This window comes from Centropristis striata, chromosome 5 (genome assembly GCF_030273125.1).
Source record: "Centropristis striata isolate RG_2023a ecotype Rhode Island chromosome 5, C.striata_1.0, whole genome shotgun sequence".
NCBI classification, from domain to species: Eukaryota; Metazoa; Chordata; class Actinopteri; order Perciformes; family Serranidae; genus Centropristis; species Centropristis striata.
The window spans coordinates 21,248,218-21,270,054 of record NC_081521.1 but is presented as its reverse complement, the minus strand read 5'-3'; the positions used below and the strand labels follow the sequence as shown (position 1 = coordinate 21,270,054).

At 38.6% G+C, this 21,837-nt stretch overlaps 2 protein-coding genes across 7 annotated transcripts in view; both read left to right on the top strand.

The window, feature by feature from the left end:
• ralgapb (Ral GTPase activating protein non-catalytic subunit beta) overlaps positions 1-17,059 on the top strand; it is a 28,363-nt gene extending 11,304 nt beyond the window's left edge. For 2 of the 5 annotated variants that reach the window (XM_059333000.1, XM_059332997.1), the window contains 20 exons: positions 253-367; positions 545-692; positions 846-910; positions 1,023-1,164; positions 2,994-3,130; positions 4,083-4,259; positions 4,384-4,532; positions 5,719-5,906; positions 6,047-6,150; positions 6,949-7,104; positions 7,336-7,401; positions 7,844-8,053; positions 8,509-8,667; positions 9,580-9,748; positions 9,859-9,981; positions 10,727-10,863; positions 10,953-11,061; positions 12,420-12,498; positions 13,235-13,383; positions 14,640-17,059. In XM_059333000.1, the coding sequence (XP_059188983.1) occupies positions 253-367; positions 545-692; positions 846-910; positions 1,023-1,164; positions 2,994-3,130; positions 4,083-4,259; positions 4,384-4,532; positions 5,719-5,906; positions 6,047-6,150; positions 6,949-7,104; positions 7,336-7,401; positions 7,844-8,053; positions 8,509-8,667; positions 9,580-9,748; positions 9,859-9,981; positions 10,727-10,863; positions 10,953-11,061; positions 12,420-12,498; positions 13,235-13,383; positions 14,640-14,833 (2,776 nt within the window). In that variant the 3' untranslated portion in view covers positions 14,834-17,059. The remainder of the gene's footprint in view (positions 1-252; positions 368-544; positions 693-845; positions 911-1,022; positions 1,165-2,993; positions 3,131-4,082; positions 4,260-4,383; positions 4,533-5,718; positions 5,907-6,046; positions 6,151-6,948; positions 7,105-7,335; positions 7,402-7,843; positions 8,054-8,508; positions 8,668-9,579; positions 9,749-9,858; positions 9,982-10,726; positions 10,864-10,952; positions 11,062-12,419; positions 12,499-13,234; positions 13,384-14,639) is intronic. The other 3 variants (XM_059332998.1, XM_059333002.1, XM_059333001.1) reach the window with 3 other exon arrangements.
• Positions 17,060-18,697: 1,638 nt separating this feature from the next.
• Positions 18,698-21,837, top strand: part of prex1 (phosphatidylinositol-3,4,5-trisphosphate-dependent Rac exchange factor 1) — a 124,654-nt gene continuing 121,514 nt past the window's right edge. For both annotated transcript variants that reach the window (XM_059332697.1, XM_059332696.1), the window contains exon 1: positions 18,698-19,113. In XM_059332697.1, the coding sequence (XP_059188680.1) occupies positions 18,970-19,113 (144 nt within the window). In that variant the 5' untranslated portion in view covers positions 18,698-18,969. The remainder of the gene's footprint in view (positions 19,114-21,837) is intronic.

The following is a 21,837-nucleotide window of genomic DNA, read 5'->3' as shown; positions in this document are numbered from 1 at the left end:
CTTTACAAATTGTCTGTCATTAAAGGTATATTAAAAGCATATTTAGTCTATGATGAACAAATGTAGGCTACAAACTGTGTAAACATCTAAGCAAGCTAGATGAAATTAACAGAAATTATGTTGAAAGCATCTTTTATTTACTGTATAACATTCTGAAACCATATACTTTTTAGTGAGATTTATCTTCAGAAGTTTTGAGAATATTGTCTTAAGTTTTTTTGAAGGCCATGTGATTTGGTTTACTCTGAACAGGGAGCTGTCCAAATTCAAGATGTATGTAAACCCTACCGACCTGAGGAGAGCCTCCATCAACATCTTGCTTGCGATGCTGCCTTTGCCGCATCATTTTGGCAACATCAAGTCAGAGGTAACGGCTTTGATATCTGTACATTTTATGTGTCTGGGTTTGAATTTAATCATTTTCATTGTAGCTTGTCCCTTAGCCTAGGTGGAATCCTTGTTAAGACCTTTTTGTACTGGAAAGCGACATGTAGTTAAAGACAAGTATGTTGTGTTGACTCTTGTTTTTGTTTTTTTGCTTTAGGTTCTGTTGGAAGGAAAATTCAATGAGGAGGATGGTTGGCCTCATGACCAGCCCGTGTCTTTCCTCTCCCTGAGGCTACGTCTCGTCAATGTTCTCATTGGGGCACTTCAAACTGAGACTGACCCCACTAACACACAGCTCATTCTGGGTAGCTACTGGCTTCTTCGTCTTTTTTTATGCATTTATTTTGCCTCTCTATAATACTTGTGCAGTATTTTTTCTCAGTTAACCCATTTTTCTGGGGTAACTAAGTATTTCATTTGATGATTGTTTTAATGATTGACCAAACCTCCCATTTCAGGTGCCATGCTAAATCTTGTTCAAGACTCAGCACTGTTGGAGTCCATAGGCGCACAGACTGAAACAGTAAGTCTCTGATCACTGCTGTTATCTTCTGATGAACGATTAACATTTTGTAATGGTAGAAGCAGTGTGATGGACTGGACGTCAAAATTTTTCTGTGTTTTTGTGGTGGTAGGGTAGTATAGATGGGAGTGTGACTGTGAGAAGTCAGAGTCACAGCCGTACCAACAGTGGCATTAGTTACACCAGCGGGGGAAGCACGGAGGCCACCAGCCCAGACTCTGAGCGACCTGCCCAGGTCCTGCTTCGAGACTACGGTAAGACATAAACTAACATCCGTGCATGCTATTTTAACATAAAGATGCCAGCTTTGGTCTGATCGTGCATAACAGGTTGCTGGAACATTACTGAATTAACACATTTGCTCTTTATAGCTAACGTGGTTAAAGTGGTATGCAGAGTAAAGAAGCGTTGGGTAAAATGTCTTTGTAGGTGATAACAAAGTTATTTGCTGTGATGCTGTGCTATTGAACAACAGTCTTGCACTTATACATATGGAGTGTCTGCTGATTGCATTTTTTCTCTGATTGGTTGCAACTAATCAGTAAGGCTGAGCGATGTTTGACTTGAATAATGTTGACATGGACATCCCCTTTCTGACTTTTTAAAATTGTTCTTTTGTAATATTCAAATTTTTTGGGACACTGAATTTTAGGTCTTCTTTAAATGTAAGCCATAATCATTATAATTAGAAGAAATTAAATAAATTAAGACATGAAAATGTTTCATTCTGTGTGTAATGGATCTATATTATGTGTAATTTCCACTTTTTGAATTTAATTAATGACATAAATAAGCTTTCTATGATATTCTAATTTAATGAGATGCACCTATACACCTTAAACTAGTTACTGAGCACTGCCAAATACCTGCGCAGGTCAAGTGACATAACAGAAACACAAACAATAGTGGCAGCAAAAGTGTCTCACTTCTGGAGTGATGAATAAACAAAATTCTTTTGGTAATGAAGAGACTGCATATATCTGGAGCATGCACATAGAATGCAGTAATCAGAAACTGGGATATTAGTATTAATCATTTATATGGGGATTTGAATAACCCAATTTTTCTGTGCTGATGTAAACATCATAACCTGCATATTCTCTCGTAACTGGGATATTTCTCTCCATGTAAACACATTCAGTATCTTGACATGTGGCAGGAATTTTTTTAGATAAATTAGTTAAATAGAAAATGAAAAAAATATATAAAACACATTTTTGCCCACAACACTGTCCTGCTTATGGCCGACTTTGTCCTGCAGGAAATGGGAGGGGGGTGCTGTGGGGTTCCTGTGGGACGGGATGGTTCCATTGTGTTGTGAGGCTCTGTTCTGGACAGGAAAAGCAAGATTTGAGAGTGGGCAGGAGTCTGGAGACAGTTGTTACGTACACTGTAGACAGTTTAGCATTATTTGGGATTTTATTGCCCATCATACATTTAGAAAACAAAAAAATGGAGCCAGATGTACATCTTAGAGAGGTTTATTACAGAAGCTGCAACATATTAAATTATTAAACCATTCCTATGGTGTTTAGACTTCGTCTTTGCAGTGATTTAAAAAACAAACAAACTGTAAGCCCTGCAAATTGTAAGATAAACTGAAAAAGTGTACCTTGTACCAGTGTCTTCTCCACATATTCTTAAAGACTATCTTTTAATGCTACAAATGAATAGTAATTGATCATTATTTCACAGGAAACCCATGAGATAACAGCAACAGTTTATTTATGGTTCATGTTATTGTTTTTTTTTTTTCTGTCTGGATTTTGATCATATTGGCCTAGTAATTAATTTTGTCCATTTATACATAATTTTTTATACAACATTTTTTTGTTTAGTCGCAATTTGATCGCTCAGCCCTGTTTCTCAGCAGTTTATTTACCCTCTATATTTCAGTCTACCAGATTTTTCCCAACATTTGTGTGCTGGTACTAATTTCAAACTCAAGTCTAATGCATGTTTTCAATTACTGGGCATCCAGGACATTGTTCCTGTTGTCCCGTATACTTTAACTGTGTTGCCTGTATCTTGCTTTGCTCTATCCTTTGCGGTGTTTGGTATTTCGGGGTGTTATATGGTCTAGCTCTTCCAGATACGGCGGCGGGCCTGCTGGTGCGCAGCATCCACCTGGTCACTCAGAGACTCAACTCCCAGTGGAGGCAAGACATGAGCATTTCACTGGCTGCTCTGGAGCTGCTGGCTGGGCTTGCCAAGGTAAAGGTACAAAGTCCAAACACCACAGAGACACAATGTTACAATCTCTAATCATTACTAGCTGGCCAAGCCATGTGAGAATATTGTATGTCATATCCCCCGTGTCTCAACCAGAAGCAGCTGTTGCATTTCTATTACAACAACTTAGCCGGGCTGTCAACTTCTAATTTCAACATAACACCACAAACTACCAGAATGAGAGAAGTTGCTGGATAGATACTGCAATTTGTCTGCTTTTTAACAGCTGTACAGCTAGTCCCAGTTAACTGCTCCACCTGCTATTAACAACTCAAGCAATTTTCCATGGTGGCAAAGATAATGCTTTGGTTTATTATCCAGAAAACCATGGAAAATGGCTAGATATCAGCTCTTAAATTAAACTCTTATGAGCTATTTTTGTTATCATTATTTTTATATAATTTTTTTCATGACTGTATGTCAGTGTCCAAATAAGGTCACATGAGTAAAATAGACAGTTGGCTTAGCTTAACTGGCTTATAAAAACTAAATATCTGGCACTTTGATATAGCACAAAAGGAGTGCTGTGGAGCAGTAAAGAGACCAAAGCCGTGTTTCCACTAGGGGGAAAAGTGGCTGCCGGGAAAGTCTGAGGCCACACCCTCTCAAAAATCAGCTCACTCTGTATGCCTCCATTACAAGTTAGCCCCAAGTGAGACCCGCCTCATTCCGGGTATTGGGCGGTAGTGGAAACGGCCCTCAAGGCAACATTGATGTTACATTTAAATGAACATAAATGCTTGTAGTATTTCTGTTCATTTACAGTACTGTAACTTAACTTTACTTTGAAACCCCAAATAATCAAATGTATTATCATTTTGTAAAACGGCAACCAACCCACCAAAGACTACAAAAACTGTTCATAAGTGCATGACATTGATAATATTATAATGTCACTTACATTCCTGTATTGTTTTGTATACGTTTCTACCAGGTAAAGGTGGGAGTGGACTCTGCAGACCGTAAACGTGCCGTCAGCTCTATATGTGGGTACATCGTGTACCAGTGTAGCCGTCCTGCCCCTCTTCAGTCCCGAGACCTCCACTCCATGATTGTAGCTGCCTTCCAGTTTCTCTGCGTGTGGCTCACAGAGCACCCTGACATGCTGGATGAGAAGGTACATTTAAGGACTGAATTATAATTTCCCTCAGATATTTTGTTTCTAGCCTCATTTATTTGGAAAGAAAAATGTGTACTCCTGCTCTAAGATGCTATCCCCTATCCTATCTTCTTTGGATCAGGATTGTTTGGTAGAGGTGTTGGAGATTGTGGAGCTGGGAATCTCTGGCAGCAAGTCCAGACAGGAACAGGAAGTCCGACATAAAGGGGAGAAGGAGCACAACCCAGCTTCAATGAGGGTGAAGGACGCTGCTGAGGCGACTTTGTCCTGGTGAGATTTCTCAAAGTTTGTACTACAGTATGGATCTGAAACTACAATTTGTTAAAATACAGTACACTTTTAACCTGAAAATCTGCACATACAGGCAAAGCATATATATATATAACTACATGTTCTGGGCCTTCTTTTGAGGTGAAAAAAGCTCAAAACAATTCTAACCATAAAATGTCCATCACCTGTATTGTGCTGTTATCCAGAGAGCAGTGTGAGACACCGACACTAAAGAGCTATGGCCTTGTAACCACAGCAAACACGAAGTCTCCTTCTTATCTGCAAGCATAGACACTACTTGATTTGCACAATGGTTGTTGACAAGCTAGCAAACAAATGTCCATTGTAGAAAAGCACATTAGGAATGCTAATGTTGCTTTGCATGCTAAATAGCCTGCAATCTGACATGAGGCCAGTTGGATCATCAGTTGTAGCAGTCAGAACTGAGCTTGACCTGCCCACAGCCTGAGATGTTGGTCTTACAGAAAACAGAGCAAGAGAACTTTTCTGCTGCAGCTTCCACTACTACTACCACTTGACACTGCTGCCAATTTCTACTCTGGTTAACAGCATCTGTCTGCTCTGAGTGTATCCACTGTCTCTATTTGACCACATACTTGCTATGCTCACAGTAAACTACTCTTGTATGCATTAAACTCTGTCACAACCTACAAGTATAGATTGAAACATGTTTGAAATACATTTGTATATTTTAGAGCTCATCCTAAATTTAGCAAATTAGGCTCTCTAGGTTGAGCAGACGATTGTTCTAAAATAGCTTACCCGCAAAAACACTGTTGCACAAATCCAGAGTAATGTTAGAAGCGGTATTAAACAAAAAGGTCCGATCTTGATACTTGCAGCTGACTATTGACTTGTGAGCTACTGTTACCAGAGGCTGGTAAGCTTAAGGGGCATTTCTGGATATCTTTATAAATATCAACAGCAACTACTAACTACATTTACACATATTCTTTTTACTTTATTTTTTATTCTGAAAAGAATAGTGTAACCTGGTTGGACTTTATGTGTTAGTTGCTGTATTAACTTATGCATTTGTTTTGTTTTTCTGCTGATACAATGACCTAGTTTATCTAGACTTTCTGCTGAACATCCACACAGCACACACGACTACTAGAAAATGTCTGTCCCTATTGACCTAGTTTGCTTGTTGGTGTTCCCCCAGTATCATGCAGGTGTTGGGGGCCTTCCCTTCCCCCAGTGGACCTGCCTCCACCTGCAGCCTGCTGAATGAAGACACCCTGATTCGCTACGCCAGACTCAGTGCCACAGGAGCCAGCAATTTCCGCTATTTTGTCCTGGACAACTCGGTCATCCTGGCCATGCTGGAGCAACCTCTCGGCAACGAGCAGAGTTAGTAGCTCATCATCCATCTTCTGATGTGATAACAGTTTATTAAGATGTTGAGGGTGAGAGTGTATCACCCATCATGTACTAGTGAAGTAAAATCAATTGTCAACAGGCCATAAATGACATCATCTCTGTCCTCACAGACCCAAGTCCATCAGTGACTGTTTTGATCCGAGGGACGGCCGGCAGACATGCCTGGACCATGCAGCTCTTCCACCAACCCAGAGGAGCTCGGGCCAATCAGAGGGTGAGATCACACTGTAGTTTACTGCATCATGAAAGACGGCAATGCTAAACCAATACTAGAGGTGTTTTGTTCCGGAGGCCGTATTGGGCTCACTTTTAGGAAAATGCTGTGTATACTGGTATCATATGAAACTAAAAGATCTAAGGAATCTAAAGGCATCCCGTGTCAGGATATCGTCTAGGGAAGTTGGCCAAATAACTCTGCAAATTTAGGCTATTTTTGGATGTGTCATTGTGATTTTCAAAGCGCTCATGTGACCTCTGACGTCATACTATCGCAATAAAAATAGGCTCTTTTGGGTTTTTTTCACGGACACAGCCATATCGAAGCTATACAGAGCAGTTAAGCTTGGCGTTGAGGAAAGTTTGAGAAAATGCTGCAGTTTTTGTCATTCATACATGTTTGGTATCAGTTCAGTTCAGTTTGACTGAATACTTTGCTGGTCAGTCTGTGGATTTGACTCATTGGGCAGAAATAATAAGACTGAAGTGAGATGAAAAGACTGACAATTTTTTTTTGACAAAACAATTCTTGATTGAATTTAATTTTGTGGACACAAAATGAAGTTAAAGTTAAAACGCAATAATGTATCACAATACTCACCATAACCCAAAATGCTTAAAATCACAATAATATGGTATCGTGACAAAATCGTGCCTCTGCTGATTCACACCTCTAACCAATATCACTTAAAAAATGTGATGACATGCATGAATTTTGCTTTTGGTAAACTTCACACATCTGTTTCGTTGATAACACCAACGTGCTCCACGTCTGTCTACTTCTCTCTTTATACAGCAGGTGTTTGTTCCCGAGGGCCGTCCAACGCCCAACAACGGTGTTGGTATCAAATACAACGTCAAGCAGAGGCCCTTCCCTGAAGAGGTGGATAAAATTCCTCTTGTTAAAGCTGATGTCAGTATTCCTGACTTGGATGACATCGTCAGTAAAGAGGTGAGATGTATTTCTTCTTGTTGAACCCTGTCATTGATCTTGTATCCACATTATGACTAATTACAAATATATATATATATATATATATATATGTATATGTGTATATATATATATATATATATATATATATATATATAATATTCTGATTCATGCTTAAACAATGTGTTTGTTGCCATGGCTTAAATAGAGCCAAGTTTATCACTCATATTATTTGCTATTATACAAACTCAGGTGTGTTGTATGGGCTGGAAGGATGATTCGAGAGCTACACATACATTGATGAATAATAACCCTCACGTGAGTTGTCAGAGAGATGAAATTCCACTTGGGTGTCTCTTGGTCAAATCAAATGGTTTGTTGGAAAACACTTGATTACGTGTGGTTTCTCAATCCAATACAAGTTCTTTGCAATAATCAACACCTTTCTGACAGATGTAAGACGGTAAGCTTAAAAAAAGACTGAATGTATTGAAGAGTGGTTGTACTGGATTGGATTAGATTAGATTGTACAGGTTTAGCTAGTAAAATGGTTTCTAAAAGTTTCGCAAAGTTTCTCCTTCAGTGGTTTAAAGGACACAGCACACTAATGAATCTTTCCACAAATCTTTGTGAGGTGACAACTCAGTGATTGCACTGTGGGATTTGGTCTTTCTGGATGTATGCTGAGTTTATGCAATCGAGTCTCCATCCATCATCCACAGCCTCTTTAAAAATTACCCACCCTCCTTCTTCTTTTCAGCTGGAAGTTCAGCACGACAAGCTTCGTGTTCTGATGAGCAAGCAGATCGAGTATGAGAACAACTTGGAGCGCCACAGTGAGGAAATCTGGAAGTCCAAGCCTTACCCTGACCCGCAGACAGACTGCAAACCCCCTCCGCCCTCACAGGAGTTCCAGACAGCACGCCTCTTCCTCTCCCACTTTGGTTTTCTGTCTCTGGAGGCACTCAAGGTCAGTAAACATAATTTTTCCCTTCATGGCCGATGAGAAAGTCTCTTGGATTGAAGTTGTGAAAAGCAATATCAGATATTATATACAAGGTCTCAGGCTACTTATGCTAAACTTTAATTATGCAACACACCATCTACCTCGTCTATACCATTTGTAGCATTTTCGGTGGTAATTTATCTATTTATATTTATTTATTACATCACATGTCCTTGTTTTTTTCCTTGTTTTTTTTAACTATCCACCTTAAGCAGTGGCACTCCCAATTTAATTGTATAGTTGATTATATAAGGACAATAAAGGTTTTTTGATTGATTTGATTTGAATTGATACTTTTACATTGTGATTCTATTTGACCCTGTGGAATTAATTATATTAATATATTTAGAATGAAAAATGTTATTAGCTCATTATGTTAGCTGATTATGAATGTATGTGTATTCATTTATTAATGATAGGAGCCCAACAACAGTCGTCTACCTCCTCATCTGATTGGCCTGGAGTCTTCCTTGCCAGGGTTTTTTGATGACATCAGCTACCTGGACCTGCTTCCCTGCCGACCATTTGACACTGTCTTTATTTTCTACGTGAGAGCTGGACAGAAAAGCAGCCCTGAGGTAAATGAGCTCACTATACTGTGTAATGATTTGGTAGTTTGCCTTGTATTTGATTAAAAATGGAAGGAAATAGCCTAAATGTAACTAGAAAATGTACTGATGTTGACATTGAAGACATGCTATGCAGTAACTGTTGCTTTCTGTTTGTAAACACAGCATTCAAAGCATTTATTTGTTACTCTACCCGCAAAGCTCGACCAAGAGAGCTTCACCTCGATACTCACAAGCGCTCAAAAGTTTGTGGTTACCCAGTTTTTCAACAAATTGTTTTATTCATGAAATGAGTCACAAAATGAATCAGAAATATACTAAAGACATTAACAAGGGTAAAAAATAATAATTGTAACCTGTACAAATCTCCAACTTTGCCTCTGGATGCTCAACCAGCCTGAGGAAGGATAATTTTGTTGCTTCTCAAATCAGCACAGAACAGTTTTCAGCTGTGCTAACATAAAGCTCAGGTGTTTTAATGATCAATGAGCCTTTCAACACTATAAACGTGGATTAACACAATGTGCCACTGGAACACACAACAATATATAAAAGATATTTTGTAAGAAAAACAGCTTTAATAGTCATTTACCACATTAACAATGTCTCACTGTCTGTCTGATATTTTAATTTTAAAATTCTTTAAAAGATAAGGAAATTTCTAAGTGACCCCAAACTTTTGAGGGGTAGTGTATATGTCTTAACTTAGCGTAGCTAAGTGCCCAAAGGGTGACACCCTGGGACCTCCTGAACACCGCAAAATGAAAAGAAAAGAGAAAACACATAAGGGATGATTAAGACGAAATACTTCTGTATGAGTCCATACATTGTTTTAGGGGAAATCCTGCAAAGTATACCATTAATATGTGTATAGAAATCTCTAAATAAGAATGGATATGTTCTTGTGCTTGTGATGATCAGATCCTGAGGAATGTGGAGTCATCGTCCAGCGTCCAGCCCCACTTTTTGGAGTTCCTGCTATCCCTGGGCTGGCCTGTGGACGTGGGACGCCACCCAGGGTGGACGGGACACCTAGATACCAGCTGGTCCCTCAACTCCTGCTCCGACAGCAATGACATACAACAAACAGGTGAGCTACAAAGCTAAGGAAGACTTTGGACAAATGCACATCATGGCATCTGTTATTTATCTACATGTTAGATGTAACTAAGTCAATGTTGGACTTTTTTTTCACTGTAGAGGACGCAACTACTCCTGAGGACACCGGAGGTTCAATGTTCAACGGAGAGAAGAAAGTTTTATACTACGCTGATGCCCTGACAGAGATTGCCTTCGTTGTTCCATCTTTAACGGAAAACTCCGGTCAGTATTATACAGTATGAGTAAGAGGTGGGGGAAAAATCGATACAGCATGTAATTGTTTCGATTAATGGCCAGCAAATATTGATATTTAGCGTTCCAACGGTATTTTCGCAGTTGTTGTTTTTTTTGGAGGCCGTAGTAAGCTCACTTTTAGGAATGTACTAGAGATACTTATTTTAATATTTTTATAATGACCATTTGTATATGAATTATTTCAGTTTCAGCTTGAATTAATAAGGATCGATACAGCATAGTATCATGATATTTTGCGGGCAATATTATATATTATATCGGGTCATGTCGGGTAGTTGTTTAAATAATGCAGCTTTTTTTAATGTTTCATTCAAAAAAAAATTCAGAGCAGTGAAGCTTAAAGTTGAGGAAAGTTTGATAAAATGCTGCAGTTGTTGTCGTCCATACATGTTTGATATCAGTTCAGTTCAGTTTAACTGAATACTTTGTTGGTCAGTCTGTGGGTTTGACTCTCATTGTGGAGAAATAAAAAGACTTAAGTGAGATGAATAGAATTTTCTCTTATTTGACAAAACAATTCTTGATTGAATTTAATTTTGTGGACACAAAATGCAGTTAAACAGTTAAATCACAATATATTGTATCGTAACTCAACTATCGGGATAAAATCATATCTTGGGGGCTCTGATTCCCACCTCTACCTTGAACATGATTTGAGATTGCATATGACGGGGTTCAGGTGTTGACAGATTTTTACATTTGTTGCTCCCAGAGGAGTCCTCAGTGCACAGTGACTCCACAGTGGAGGCGGACACCAACGCAGACCTCGTGCCTGGTTCACACAAACAACCCAATCTCACACTGGAGCTGTTCCCAAACCATTCTGAAAACCTAGAGTCTGCCAAAAAGGTAAAACTTTGGCTTATTTTAGTGTATCTGAACTGCACTGATTTCTAAGAATTTGTTTAAAATCACTGTGTATTGTGCTTTTTCTCTAGCTGAGTCCTTTGGTAAAGACGAAGAGGTCATCGACTGGAAAGTCTTTCCCTCCTCTCGGTCCTGAGACGAAGGTGTTTGTGGTCTGGGTGGAGCGCTTCGATGATATCGGTATGCACGTACTCTTTACACATCTCCTCTGTCCTGTCATTTTAGACTATGCTTAGTGGAGAAATATAGATCGTCTCTCTCTCCATAGTTTTTATACCTTTTTCTCTTGTTCTCTCTCTAAGTCACTCCACACAGAATCTTTTATTAAAAGGACTAAGTCTCTATGGCCTCAAAAGAAGCTTTAAAAGGTTTTAAAATGTTGCTCAGATGTCCTTGAAGTAGTATATTGAAGTTAATAAATTATATTTTGTTTCTTTTTTTAAATCTAAAAACATGATGGCATTATGACAATGGCACTCAAAGGGTAAAAATCTTTAAAATCAATTAGTATTTGATATAAATAATTAGGTCAGATGTAGATGAAAAAAATCAGTACAATGAAATTGGAATATAATAATGTATAATCCTTTTTTTCATAGCTTGCTTTTAAAGAACACGTAAGCACCCCGGAGGGTTAAATGTTTACATTGCCTTTTGTTTACATAATGCTGCTGTTTTTATGAAAAAATACACAGAGTCTGGAATATGTCAATGATTATTGCAAAATTATTTATTTTAAAGCATTGAATCAAACACTGCAGTGTTTCATGACACAGCAGCAATAACCTGAGTGGAAACTGGTAAAACGCAAGACAAACTGGAAATGGCACAATCTGGTGAATATAGTAAAAACTACAATTGTTAAGCCAGGGTCTAGGTTGAAAGCCTGATATGATAGAATGCATTGTAGCGGTTTGACAATGCCGGGGTGCCAGTCAGAGAGTTACAATTAATTGACAATTAATGTATTTTAATTAGTCAAACCTACACAGGAACCATGACTAACCACGCACGGCCTAATAACAACCAGATACAGTGTATGACTATTTTCAGAGGAGACCAACAAACATGAAACACACACACCAGAATTTGCAGTTCAATACAGTGTGTTATACAGTGCCCAATAACCAACCCATAGTTCAAATAACCAAAACATAAATTAGTCTCTTTTCTCAAACCAAAAATAGTCCTCTTTGGGTACCCATTAAATAAGCAAAACAAGCAATTTTATAATGTAGATTATATCATATAGATTTTATGGTGTCATGGCTGTGGGATCAAAATTGTGGTTTTAGTGGGTTTCAGTGAGGACATTTCTGTCATCAAGGGTCTGAGTGTGTGTATTTGTATGTCACAGTTTAAAATAAACTTATTGTGGGAACATTTGAAAAAAATAAACCTCATACCCTTGCCAAAATGTATGCCACATGCATTAACACTGCCACAATCTGTGGCACAATCTATGTCCCTCGTGATGTACACTTGTTAAATATGAGACCAGTAGTTGAGGTACATTTATGTCGTTGTTGTGTTTTTAGAGAACTTCCCGTTGTCTGATCTCTTGGCGGAAACCAGCACGGGTTTGGAAGCCAGCATGAGCAACAGCACTTCCTGCAGGTATTCACAAGTTTACACTCAAAACACTGTGCTGCCAGCATAGATAACATATGGTTCATGCATTGGTTTTGGGTCAGGTGCAGAAATGCAGAAGAAAGAACACCCATCATGTGCTCTCACATGCAGGCTCACAAACGGTGCACAAGTGCAAAAACAGGAAGTACAACATGCAGTGTGTGCGAAAGCAGGCAGAGAAAAGGAACTGAGGCAGAGCTGTGACAACAGTTACGACTCTGAAGTGGCTTAAAGCAAAAATTCAGATCTTGTTAAACATGATCCATACATAAATTGTTTTAAGACTTAGATAGCATGTTACTCAGCAGCTTTGATGTAAAGACTGGATAGATTGCTGCATCAACAGTTCATTTAATTAGTGATACAACTCATTTTCTGAGTAGCTGAGTGGCTCTAACAATCACAAAATTAACTTTTGAAGCAAACAAAGCAGCTATTTTGTGCAATTAAAACTTTAAAATGGCATCAGAATTCCAGTCAGACATACACACAATTATTGTATCAAAGGGAATGAAAATCAGTTCGCATTTACACATTAGTTCAGTCAAGCTGTGATTGTAGTCTGATTTCTCAATATATGATACTGGCAAGTATAAATTTCATTTAACTATAAATGTGGCCCCTTTAGTGTGTTTTCTATTGTATTCTGCCATTATTCTATATTAATGTTTTTGTTTATTGCAAACCTCTTCTATCATCATCCTGATATTTCCTGCTGCAGGTCAGGGTTACTAGAGAAGGATGTTCCTCTGATCTTCATCCACCCTCTGAAGACGGGACTCTTCAGGATCCGGCTGCACGGTGCTGTGGGTAAATTCGGCATGGTGATTCCTGTGGTGGACGGCATGGTGGTCAGCCGCAGAGCACTAGGTAATGGCTCTTTGTTTATCCCTCCATACCATACATTTCCCTACCATTTCCAAAGAACAGAGGCAACAAGTCTTAATGCATAACAGAGTGTTCATAGGAAATCTATTAGGATCATTGATGTGCTAGATAGATAATAATATGCACACCTAAATATTTAATGGTTTGCATTTAAGTTTCAGATATGTAGGAAACAAACAGCGTTCTAACAAAGTCTTGAAAGTTTGGAAAAATGTAACTGTATTGTCAAGGGTTAAAAATGCTGGATTTTTTAAAGAATAATAATCTGGTATTTTATCTACTCAGTCACTTGTATGAACCCCAAATATTTTAATATTTGAAATGAAACAGTCCTTTCCTTGTGTTCACTCATTATCCATAGCTATATAAGTTCTATGTTGTTCCTTTACTTTGGAAATTAGCAAGCCTTAAATAATCATGATCAAAACATGCAATCAAAGTTCAAATAAACAAATTCACTAAAGGAAATAAAGTGTAAATACATAATGATTGCGGTCGGTTTAATCCTTCAAAAAAAAAAATTAAATTGTGTTGCATCGTAACAATTAAGATGTGATGTTAATAACTTTTAGAGTCTGGAAATTTTGGTTAGGGTAAATTTTAAAGGGTACAAAACGTGAAAGTAATAACAGCGAGCTCCACTTTTACCAACTGGAGCATTTAAGTCATGAACTGATCAGTGCAGCAATAATTATGATTCAATAATATATAATATTCTGAAATTGGCTGTTGTGCTGTTTTACTTTTGATACTTTAATTATATATCGGTGCTTTTGTACTTTTACTTTGTAAACCTTTGAATGCAGGACTTTTTTTCTTGTATTATCCTGACTTTTATTCACTGTAGTTGTATTACTTTTACCAGGGTGTTTCTACACTGTAGTATATTTGACTTCATTACAAGATCTGAGTACTTCTTCCACTACTGCTTTTTTACCATTTCTCTCTCCTACGCTGCATTACTTTACTTTGAAAAACACAATAAACCTCTTTCTGCTTTTCAGTGCATGTAATACCACTTCTGGCCAGCAGATGGCAAAGCTATGTTTGATGTTGGCTAGAGTTATTTTAAAAACATATTTAACCTTTTTCCTTTAGTCAAAGCTATTAAAATAAAAATAAAAAATTCTCTCATTAGAAGGTGTTCTATCACGTGCATCAGTTTCAAATTCCTTATTTAATCGTGTTATTTGACAACTTCGGCCTGATGAGCTCCCGTCTTTCTGTCCTCCTCCCAGGGTTTCTTGTGCGCCAAACGGTCATCAACGTGTGCCGACGGAAGCGTCTGGAAAGTGACTTGTACAACCCGCCTCACGTGAGGCGGAAGCAGAAAATAACTGAGATTGTCCAGCGCTACCGCAACAAGCAACTGGAGCCTGAGTTTTACACCTCGCTCTTCCACGAGGTGGGGGAGGGAAAGCCTCACCTCTAACCCCCCTGCCCTGTCCTAACACTGGCTCACAAGTGCACACAACAACAACAACAACAACACACTCTTACCCTATACTCATACACCATTTACAACCCTACATGCATACACACACATACACACACACACACACACACATGCAAACACACACAGAATCTTTATATTTATACTGTACTGTTTTGTTATTTATATGAATACATATATCAACACTGTCTGCCTTTGACTCCGAGAGCAAAGTGTCAAAAAACCATGCCAAGGTGGAAAAAGCTGCATTTCTATGTTGCAGCCACTCATTGAAGATTTGAATGGCTGAAACTCAAACAGTGACTGTCTCTCTTCATTTAGGATCATGCTTTGTGGCAAAAAAGAGTTTCTGCTTGTCATAAACTGCAATACAATAGTTACACTGTTGGCCTTTCTGAAATTGTAAATTGTCCTTTAAAACCCTGTGATATGAATTTCATGATGGTTTGGTAATACAGAGCTGTGTCCAAAATCCAGATCTGCATACCTGTTTTTGTTTTAATCAAACATTTATGGTTGGATTCTTGCCAAGGAGATAAACACGTAAGCGTTAAAAGAAGAAAATTGTTTTGTAATAATCATCGCTGCTGCTGCCGCTGCTTCAAAGGCAAGTGGCATCAAGAGAACAAAGAAATGATTGACAGCATTAACCCATAATCTAATCCCACTACAAATGATCATACACATGCAGACACCTGCTAAAGTCTTCCTAGTGCAAACACACATTTGGCCATCGCAGCAGCTGACTGAGCACACAGATATTGCTATTTATATATTTTTTATTTTCCAGATGATTTATATGACTCCTATGTTGTATTACTGTATGTAGATATCATTTTTTGTTTTGACACCTGCGCTGTCTTTGTGCCAGTCTGACAGTCATCCCATCTCACAACAGCCACTGCAGTGTGTGTGTGTCTGTTTGTCTGTCTGTCTGTCTGTGTGTCTGTCTGTCTGTCTGTCTGTCTGTGTGTCTGTCTGTTTGTCTGTCTGTTTGTCTGTCTGTCTGTCTGTGTGTGTCTGTGTGTCTGTGTGTGTGGCCACATATATGCTTGTTCAACCAGCCAAATCACTGACACTACAAGGAGTCACGGTGACCCCAAAATATGGCATTTAAAGATAAATTCTGTAACTTCAAGTCAAGTAGGTCAAGATGTAACCCTAGAACCGGTTTACTCTTAAAGCTAGGTAACATTTGAGATTACTGATAATGAGAGTAGTTACAGAGCTCCTGGAGTTTGCACTTGTTGTTTTGCAGGGCTCATATGAGAGAAAAGACATTATAGGCTTGATGTCTCTGCCAAACAGAACTATAGCACAGTTGAAGTGTCTCGCTCCTTCAGACAAATCTATAGTGATGCATTCAAAGGCCAGAACACTCATTGTAGCTAACAGCGTTCTATACAGCTTGCATTTTGGCTGATCCGAGCTGTAATCTTTTTATTCTAAACCCAGGAAGAGAATATTTCGCTTCAGTTTGGAAAAACAAAAAGTTCAGTTTTTGCCTTCACATGCGTTTTACTACTTTTCTTTTTTTTTTTTCTTCACAAATTGTTTCACTTTTTTTGTTTGCTCACTGTACTTTGGTTTTTGATTCAAGCCCTCTCACTGTCTGCCTGTAACAATGTGAATCTATTTATCACAGAGATGGAACAGGGCAAACACCTCTTTGTTATATTGGAAAGTCTTAATGCACTGAGCACATTTTATGTTTATTTTCTATTCCCCTTTGGTTACCTTACATGTCCTTTTGTACTTTTGTGCATTTTGAAAGAAAACCCTGCTGAAGGAAGAGTTTTATCTTGTGAAATATGAATGAAGAAGAAGAAGAAGAGGCGTCGTGGAGTTTTTAACCTATCATGTCTAATTGTGTGACTCACTTTTTATGACCAGTGCTTTATGCACATGCCTTTTTTTGGAAGGAAAAAGTACATTAAATATGCTTCAAAGAAACTACATACAATCAGTCATACATTGTATCCTATGTTACTCCTCTGATGTTTGATCATATTTAAAGATTTGCCATGTACAGAAGCGGAGGATGATATGTAAATATATGATAGTGTAAGGCATTTATAAGTTGTCTGTTGCATTCCTCATCTGAGATGGCGCGAAAAATTATGTATGTATGCAATTATGTGTGGGAGCATCACAATGGGTATTGAATGTAACATGCATCAATTAAAACTATTATTGACATTTTAATTTCTCCCAATCCTAATATTCGACTTTTTTCCCCCACAGGGTATTTCTTTGGAATAAAATTAAATTAAACTGTTACTTTTTTAATATTTCATGAATAGACTTTTCCTCCTTAGCAGTTTGAGCTCTATATTTAGATCTCAGTTACTTTTATGGGTTAGAGACAAAATGACACTTCAGCCATTTCAGTTATTCTTATATGAATATTTGCAGAACAAACAGAATGATTGTGGCCTGTGGCATTAACGGTGCTCTGATGTATGAGTGCAGTGAAACAAGCCGGATATTAAGTTGATAAACACAGCTCCGGGGCGAGACCTGTGACAGAAGGTGTGCTTATATGCCCTGGAGCTGTAATGAAATACTGTAACTGAAAATATTATTTGTACTCTTTAGTCTTTGATGTAAGAGTAAAAGTTCAAACTTTTCTTTATAGGTGGATGTAGCCAACACAAACAAGAACAGGTGTAAGCTCTTACACTGTTATTAGAACTGGCAAGTGAAAAATAACCAGTAATACTGCAGCATAATAACAGAAAAAATTATTTTCAGTTAAATTGCCTGGAGGGAAAAAAGGGACGGCTAGAGATTTCAAATTCAATTGTTTTTCTAGAACTGACATTGTACCATTACCCCTTTCAGAGTTAGCTGTGTATTACAATCATATCCTGTGCTCGTTGTACAACTGGAAGCTGCACGTCTGTCTGTATCCACCAGAGGGCGCCTTCCGCCTAAATTTACGAGCTAACGCTTGTTACAGTTGAGATACTATTTTGACAGGTAAGGGCCGAAATAAGTAGCTATAATTTATCAAAAACAAACATTGCTTTAAATATTGAATATGTTATCGGTCGAGTAAAGTACTTTTTGAAAGTCAAGCAAATTTTTCCCTTAAAACCTGGAAGTCATGTCCTATTGACCTTTATTTCTGTTTTACATAGCCTGACAGCGGACTGTGTTAATCTCAGAAATTACATTTCATTGAGGAATACAAAAGGGCACAAGGGGGAACAATGTGACTAACTGTAGTACCATATTTAGGATTTTATGATGTGCATTACAACACTATTTAGGCGTTTATTTCATGTTTTAATCTATTTAAATTTGGTTATGTTTTACTTAGTAAGTAGGATGAATAAGATCAGTGCAGTTTTTATTTCTTAGAAAGATGGATGGATGGATGATAGATAGATAGATAGACAGATAGATAGATAGATAGATAGATAGATAGATAGATATACTTTATTTATCCAAAGGGAAATTCAACTATCCAGTAGCAGCATTCAAACATACATTGAACATACACTATACATACATTAAAAATAAACTAAACCTATAAATAATTACCCTATGATAAATCTGAATTTACATTAAAACCTTTGCTAAAATAAACATTTGCAGATAAAACATACCACTATAACATTTCTGTTGATACTTAATGAGTTATGATATATTGTGTGTGTGTTTAATATTGTGCAGTATACTACAGTAGAGTAATTAATGTGAGCTACCGTTTCGTGTACAGATGTGTCAGTGAGCGTGTTGTTTGTTTGTGTGCTTGCTGAGGCCCCTGTGTGTCTCTCTCTGGGTCCCTCCTCCTCCTCTTCCACCTCCTCCTCCTCTCCGCCGTCTCTCCAGTCTGAACTGATCTACTGTTGCCTTGCTCGCTCTCAGCTGGTTGCAGCGACCGACCACACAGCCGGACTCTCTCCGCTTCTTGTTTGATACTTTTGGTGAACTTTATCTCCAGTGTGCGCGGTGCGTTGCGCATCATTGCCAGTGAGGGTTTTTCGGGGAAACTTGCTGCTGCAAGATGGACTGAAGCAACAACTCGGCAAAGTGTGGATACTTTGGAGAAAAAGAAGAGTATTTCTGTAGAGAGAGCCACCTTTCTGAGGGGTTGAATTACCACCATGGAAGAGGACGACGGGCATCATGAGAACGGGATCCACGCCACCAAGGACTCGGACCGACAGCAGCGGCTCAGGCTTTGTGTTTTAAACGAAATACTGAACACCGAGAGGGATTATGTTCGGACATTGCTTTTCCTTCAGTCGGTAAGTTTGACATTACCTCTCACGTTGTTTTCGTTCACGTTCCGCTCTCTCATACACGGGCAGAACATCACGCCAAACCCCATTCATTAATCCTTCAATTAAGGGTTTTCTTTCCTTTTGACCGTCTCGTATGTCGTATCAGAAAACTGGTGACATTTTATGAAATGACTGGTTACACTTTAAAATCCGGCATAGGTGTAGCACATTAAGTGGCACATGTGACAAAATAACATGTCATTTAAAGGAAATATAACTGCTGTAGCGTACCGATTGGGTATGGAGATAAACCACCTGAAATTCGTATTGGGTTTGGCGTACACAAAAGCTTCTCTGTTTGTGTCTGAACTTTTTAATACCCTGTTATTTTTTTATATATATATATAAAGGCTGCATTGTTAGACACACCTCACAACTGTGGTTTACAGCCTTTGTTCGCGGCACAATGTGGTTTTGTTCCCAGACTTTTATTGACAGCTTTGTTCTGAGAGGGAGATGCTAGAGCTGTAGCTGTGTCTAACTTGCTGCATTTTTAGTCTGATATTATCAATGGGAATATGAAGGCAATGTGAGGTTTGTTACTATGAAGATGGCATGAATACCTGAGGGGCATAATTCACACCTCTCCATTGTGTGTTAAAGCTCAGGTTCAGAAACAATCAAAGGAGAGCACAGTCCACACTGGCTTTGCAAATAAATAGATATTCATGAGCATTCAACACCTCCCCTTTTCCAGACGGAGATAAGAAACCATTTCAGCACTGCTACTAATTCACTCATTGCACACATCAGCTGCCCTTGATGAATGAACGTCCTGGTAATTTTACACGCTCCTTTCAGCCACTAACAGAGTGTCAGTGTAGATGGCTCCCACCTGCAGGAAGCTACTGAATTTGTCACTTCTCCTTGTCATATTTCGTTGTCTTCCCTTGTCTTGTCATCTGCGCTGAATGTGCATAGCGCAGGTGCTTTCTGCTTCCAGCTGTGACAAAATCAGTGTGTGGGTGACTTTAAAATGTGCTGCATTAAATGTGACAGCAGTAATGTGACTTTATTATTATGCTTTATTGCTCGCTTTAGGGAATCCCCTCTTTTGTTGCCTCCCTCCAGAACAAGGTCAAAGGTCAGGGTCAGCTACAAAACATAACCCTTTGTGTTTCAGGCTCGTCTCTGCCACCCCACTGATTTGAATGTTGAAAAGGCAACTGTTGATTGATATAATTTTGACTTGCTGTTTCTTATGAACGCTCTTGTGATTCTGCTCATTTTTCAAATTTCAACATCTGGCAAGCGTTTGTCAAACATGGTCACGGTTTCCCCTTTTCTCTTGTGCTGTCACATGTTAAAGGAACTTCCTCAAAAATTCTTGAAATAATTCTGTTCAGATGGCTCACAGTAGCACAATGTCACGAAGACACTAAATGATCATACAGACTTCAAGTCGGTGATGCATTGCTTTCTCCGCACTAAAACCCACATAATTTAATTTAGCTTCAAGATGATGTTCTCTCTGGTTTCCTGAATGGATTTAAATTCTACAACATGGAACCTCTTTGGCCTCTGTTTCCTTTCTTCAGTCCTACAAGAAGCAGCCAAAGCTTATCTTCTGTTACAAGACAGACCAGGCTGCAGAGGGACATGCTTTGACCTCCTCCCCCCCTCCTGCAAACCAAGTTCCGACATAATGATAAAGACAAAAGCCCCCAATGATTTATCAGAGAAGTCTGGAAGCTTTTTCCTGTGAACATCTGAGAGCTGTCAGTGCCAGCACCCTCCACCATGCTCCTCCCCATCATCACATCAATTGGCATGTCTTGATTTAAGCCATACGCTGTACAGCCAGAGGGGAGTCAGGCAGAGAGGGAATTTCTGTTATCACCTGTGTCTTTGTATAGAATGCCCTAAGACACATGTTCACACGGAGTGTCGAGATTTAGTCCTTATTTTTCCTCTGCAGTTTTGTCTCAAGTGTTTCTTTAGGCTGGAATATATTCATGGAAAATTTATTAGACCACCCTTCAATTTATTGTTAATTTTAATGCCTGGTACAACTTAAGGTACATTTGTTTGGACAAATAGAATGACAATAACAACAATAGTTCATAAGAGATTAATTTAAGAGCTGATATCTAGCCATTTTCCATGGTTTTCTTGATCATTACCAAAATCATTATCAAGAAAACCATAGAAAATGGTTAGATATCAGCTCTTAAATTAATCTCATATGAGCTATTTTTGTTGTTATCATTATATTTGTCCAAACAAATGTACCTTTAGTTGTACCAGACATTAAAATTAACAAGAAATTGGAGAAAACAAGGGTGGTATAATATTTTTTTCCATGACTTTAGATGCATAGGATTGCCCTCATTACTAGTCATCTTCACATATGGGCACATACTGTGTAAACAAGCCTCGATGCCAAAGCATTCTGTTCTGCATTAATGTACCCTATATGTGGTAGTATATGTTGTGCATTGAGACCAATTCAGAATCCACTACATCTCCACATGTGTAGGACTTCTTGGCATTGGTGCTGAGTGGCTTAGATTGCTAAAGGGACTACACAGACAAGAGAAAAGCAACATCAGTCCTGCTTCACAGACGCCAATCCTTTTGCAAATCCCTCCCATGCTCTCCGTCCAGGGTCCAGCTGAGCCTGCTCCCCTCGCCTCAGTGGGAGCCGAGGCTTTGTCGCCGTGCAGCTAACTGCAGTGTTGATAAGGG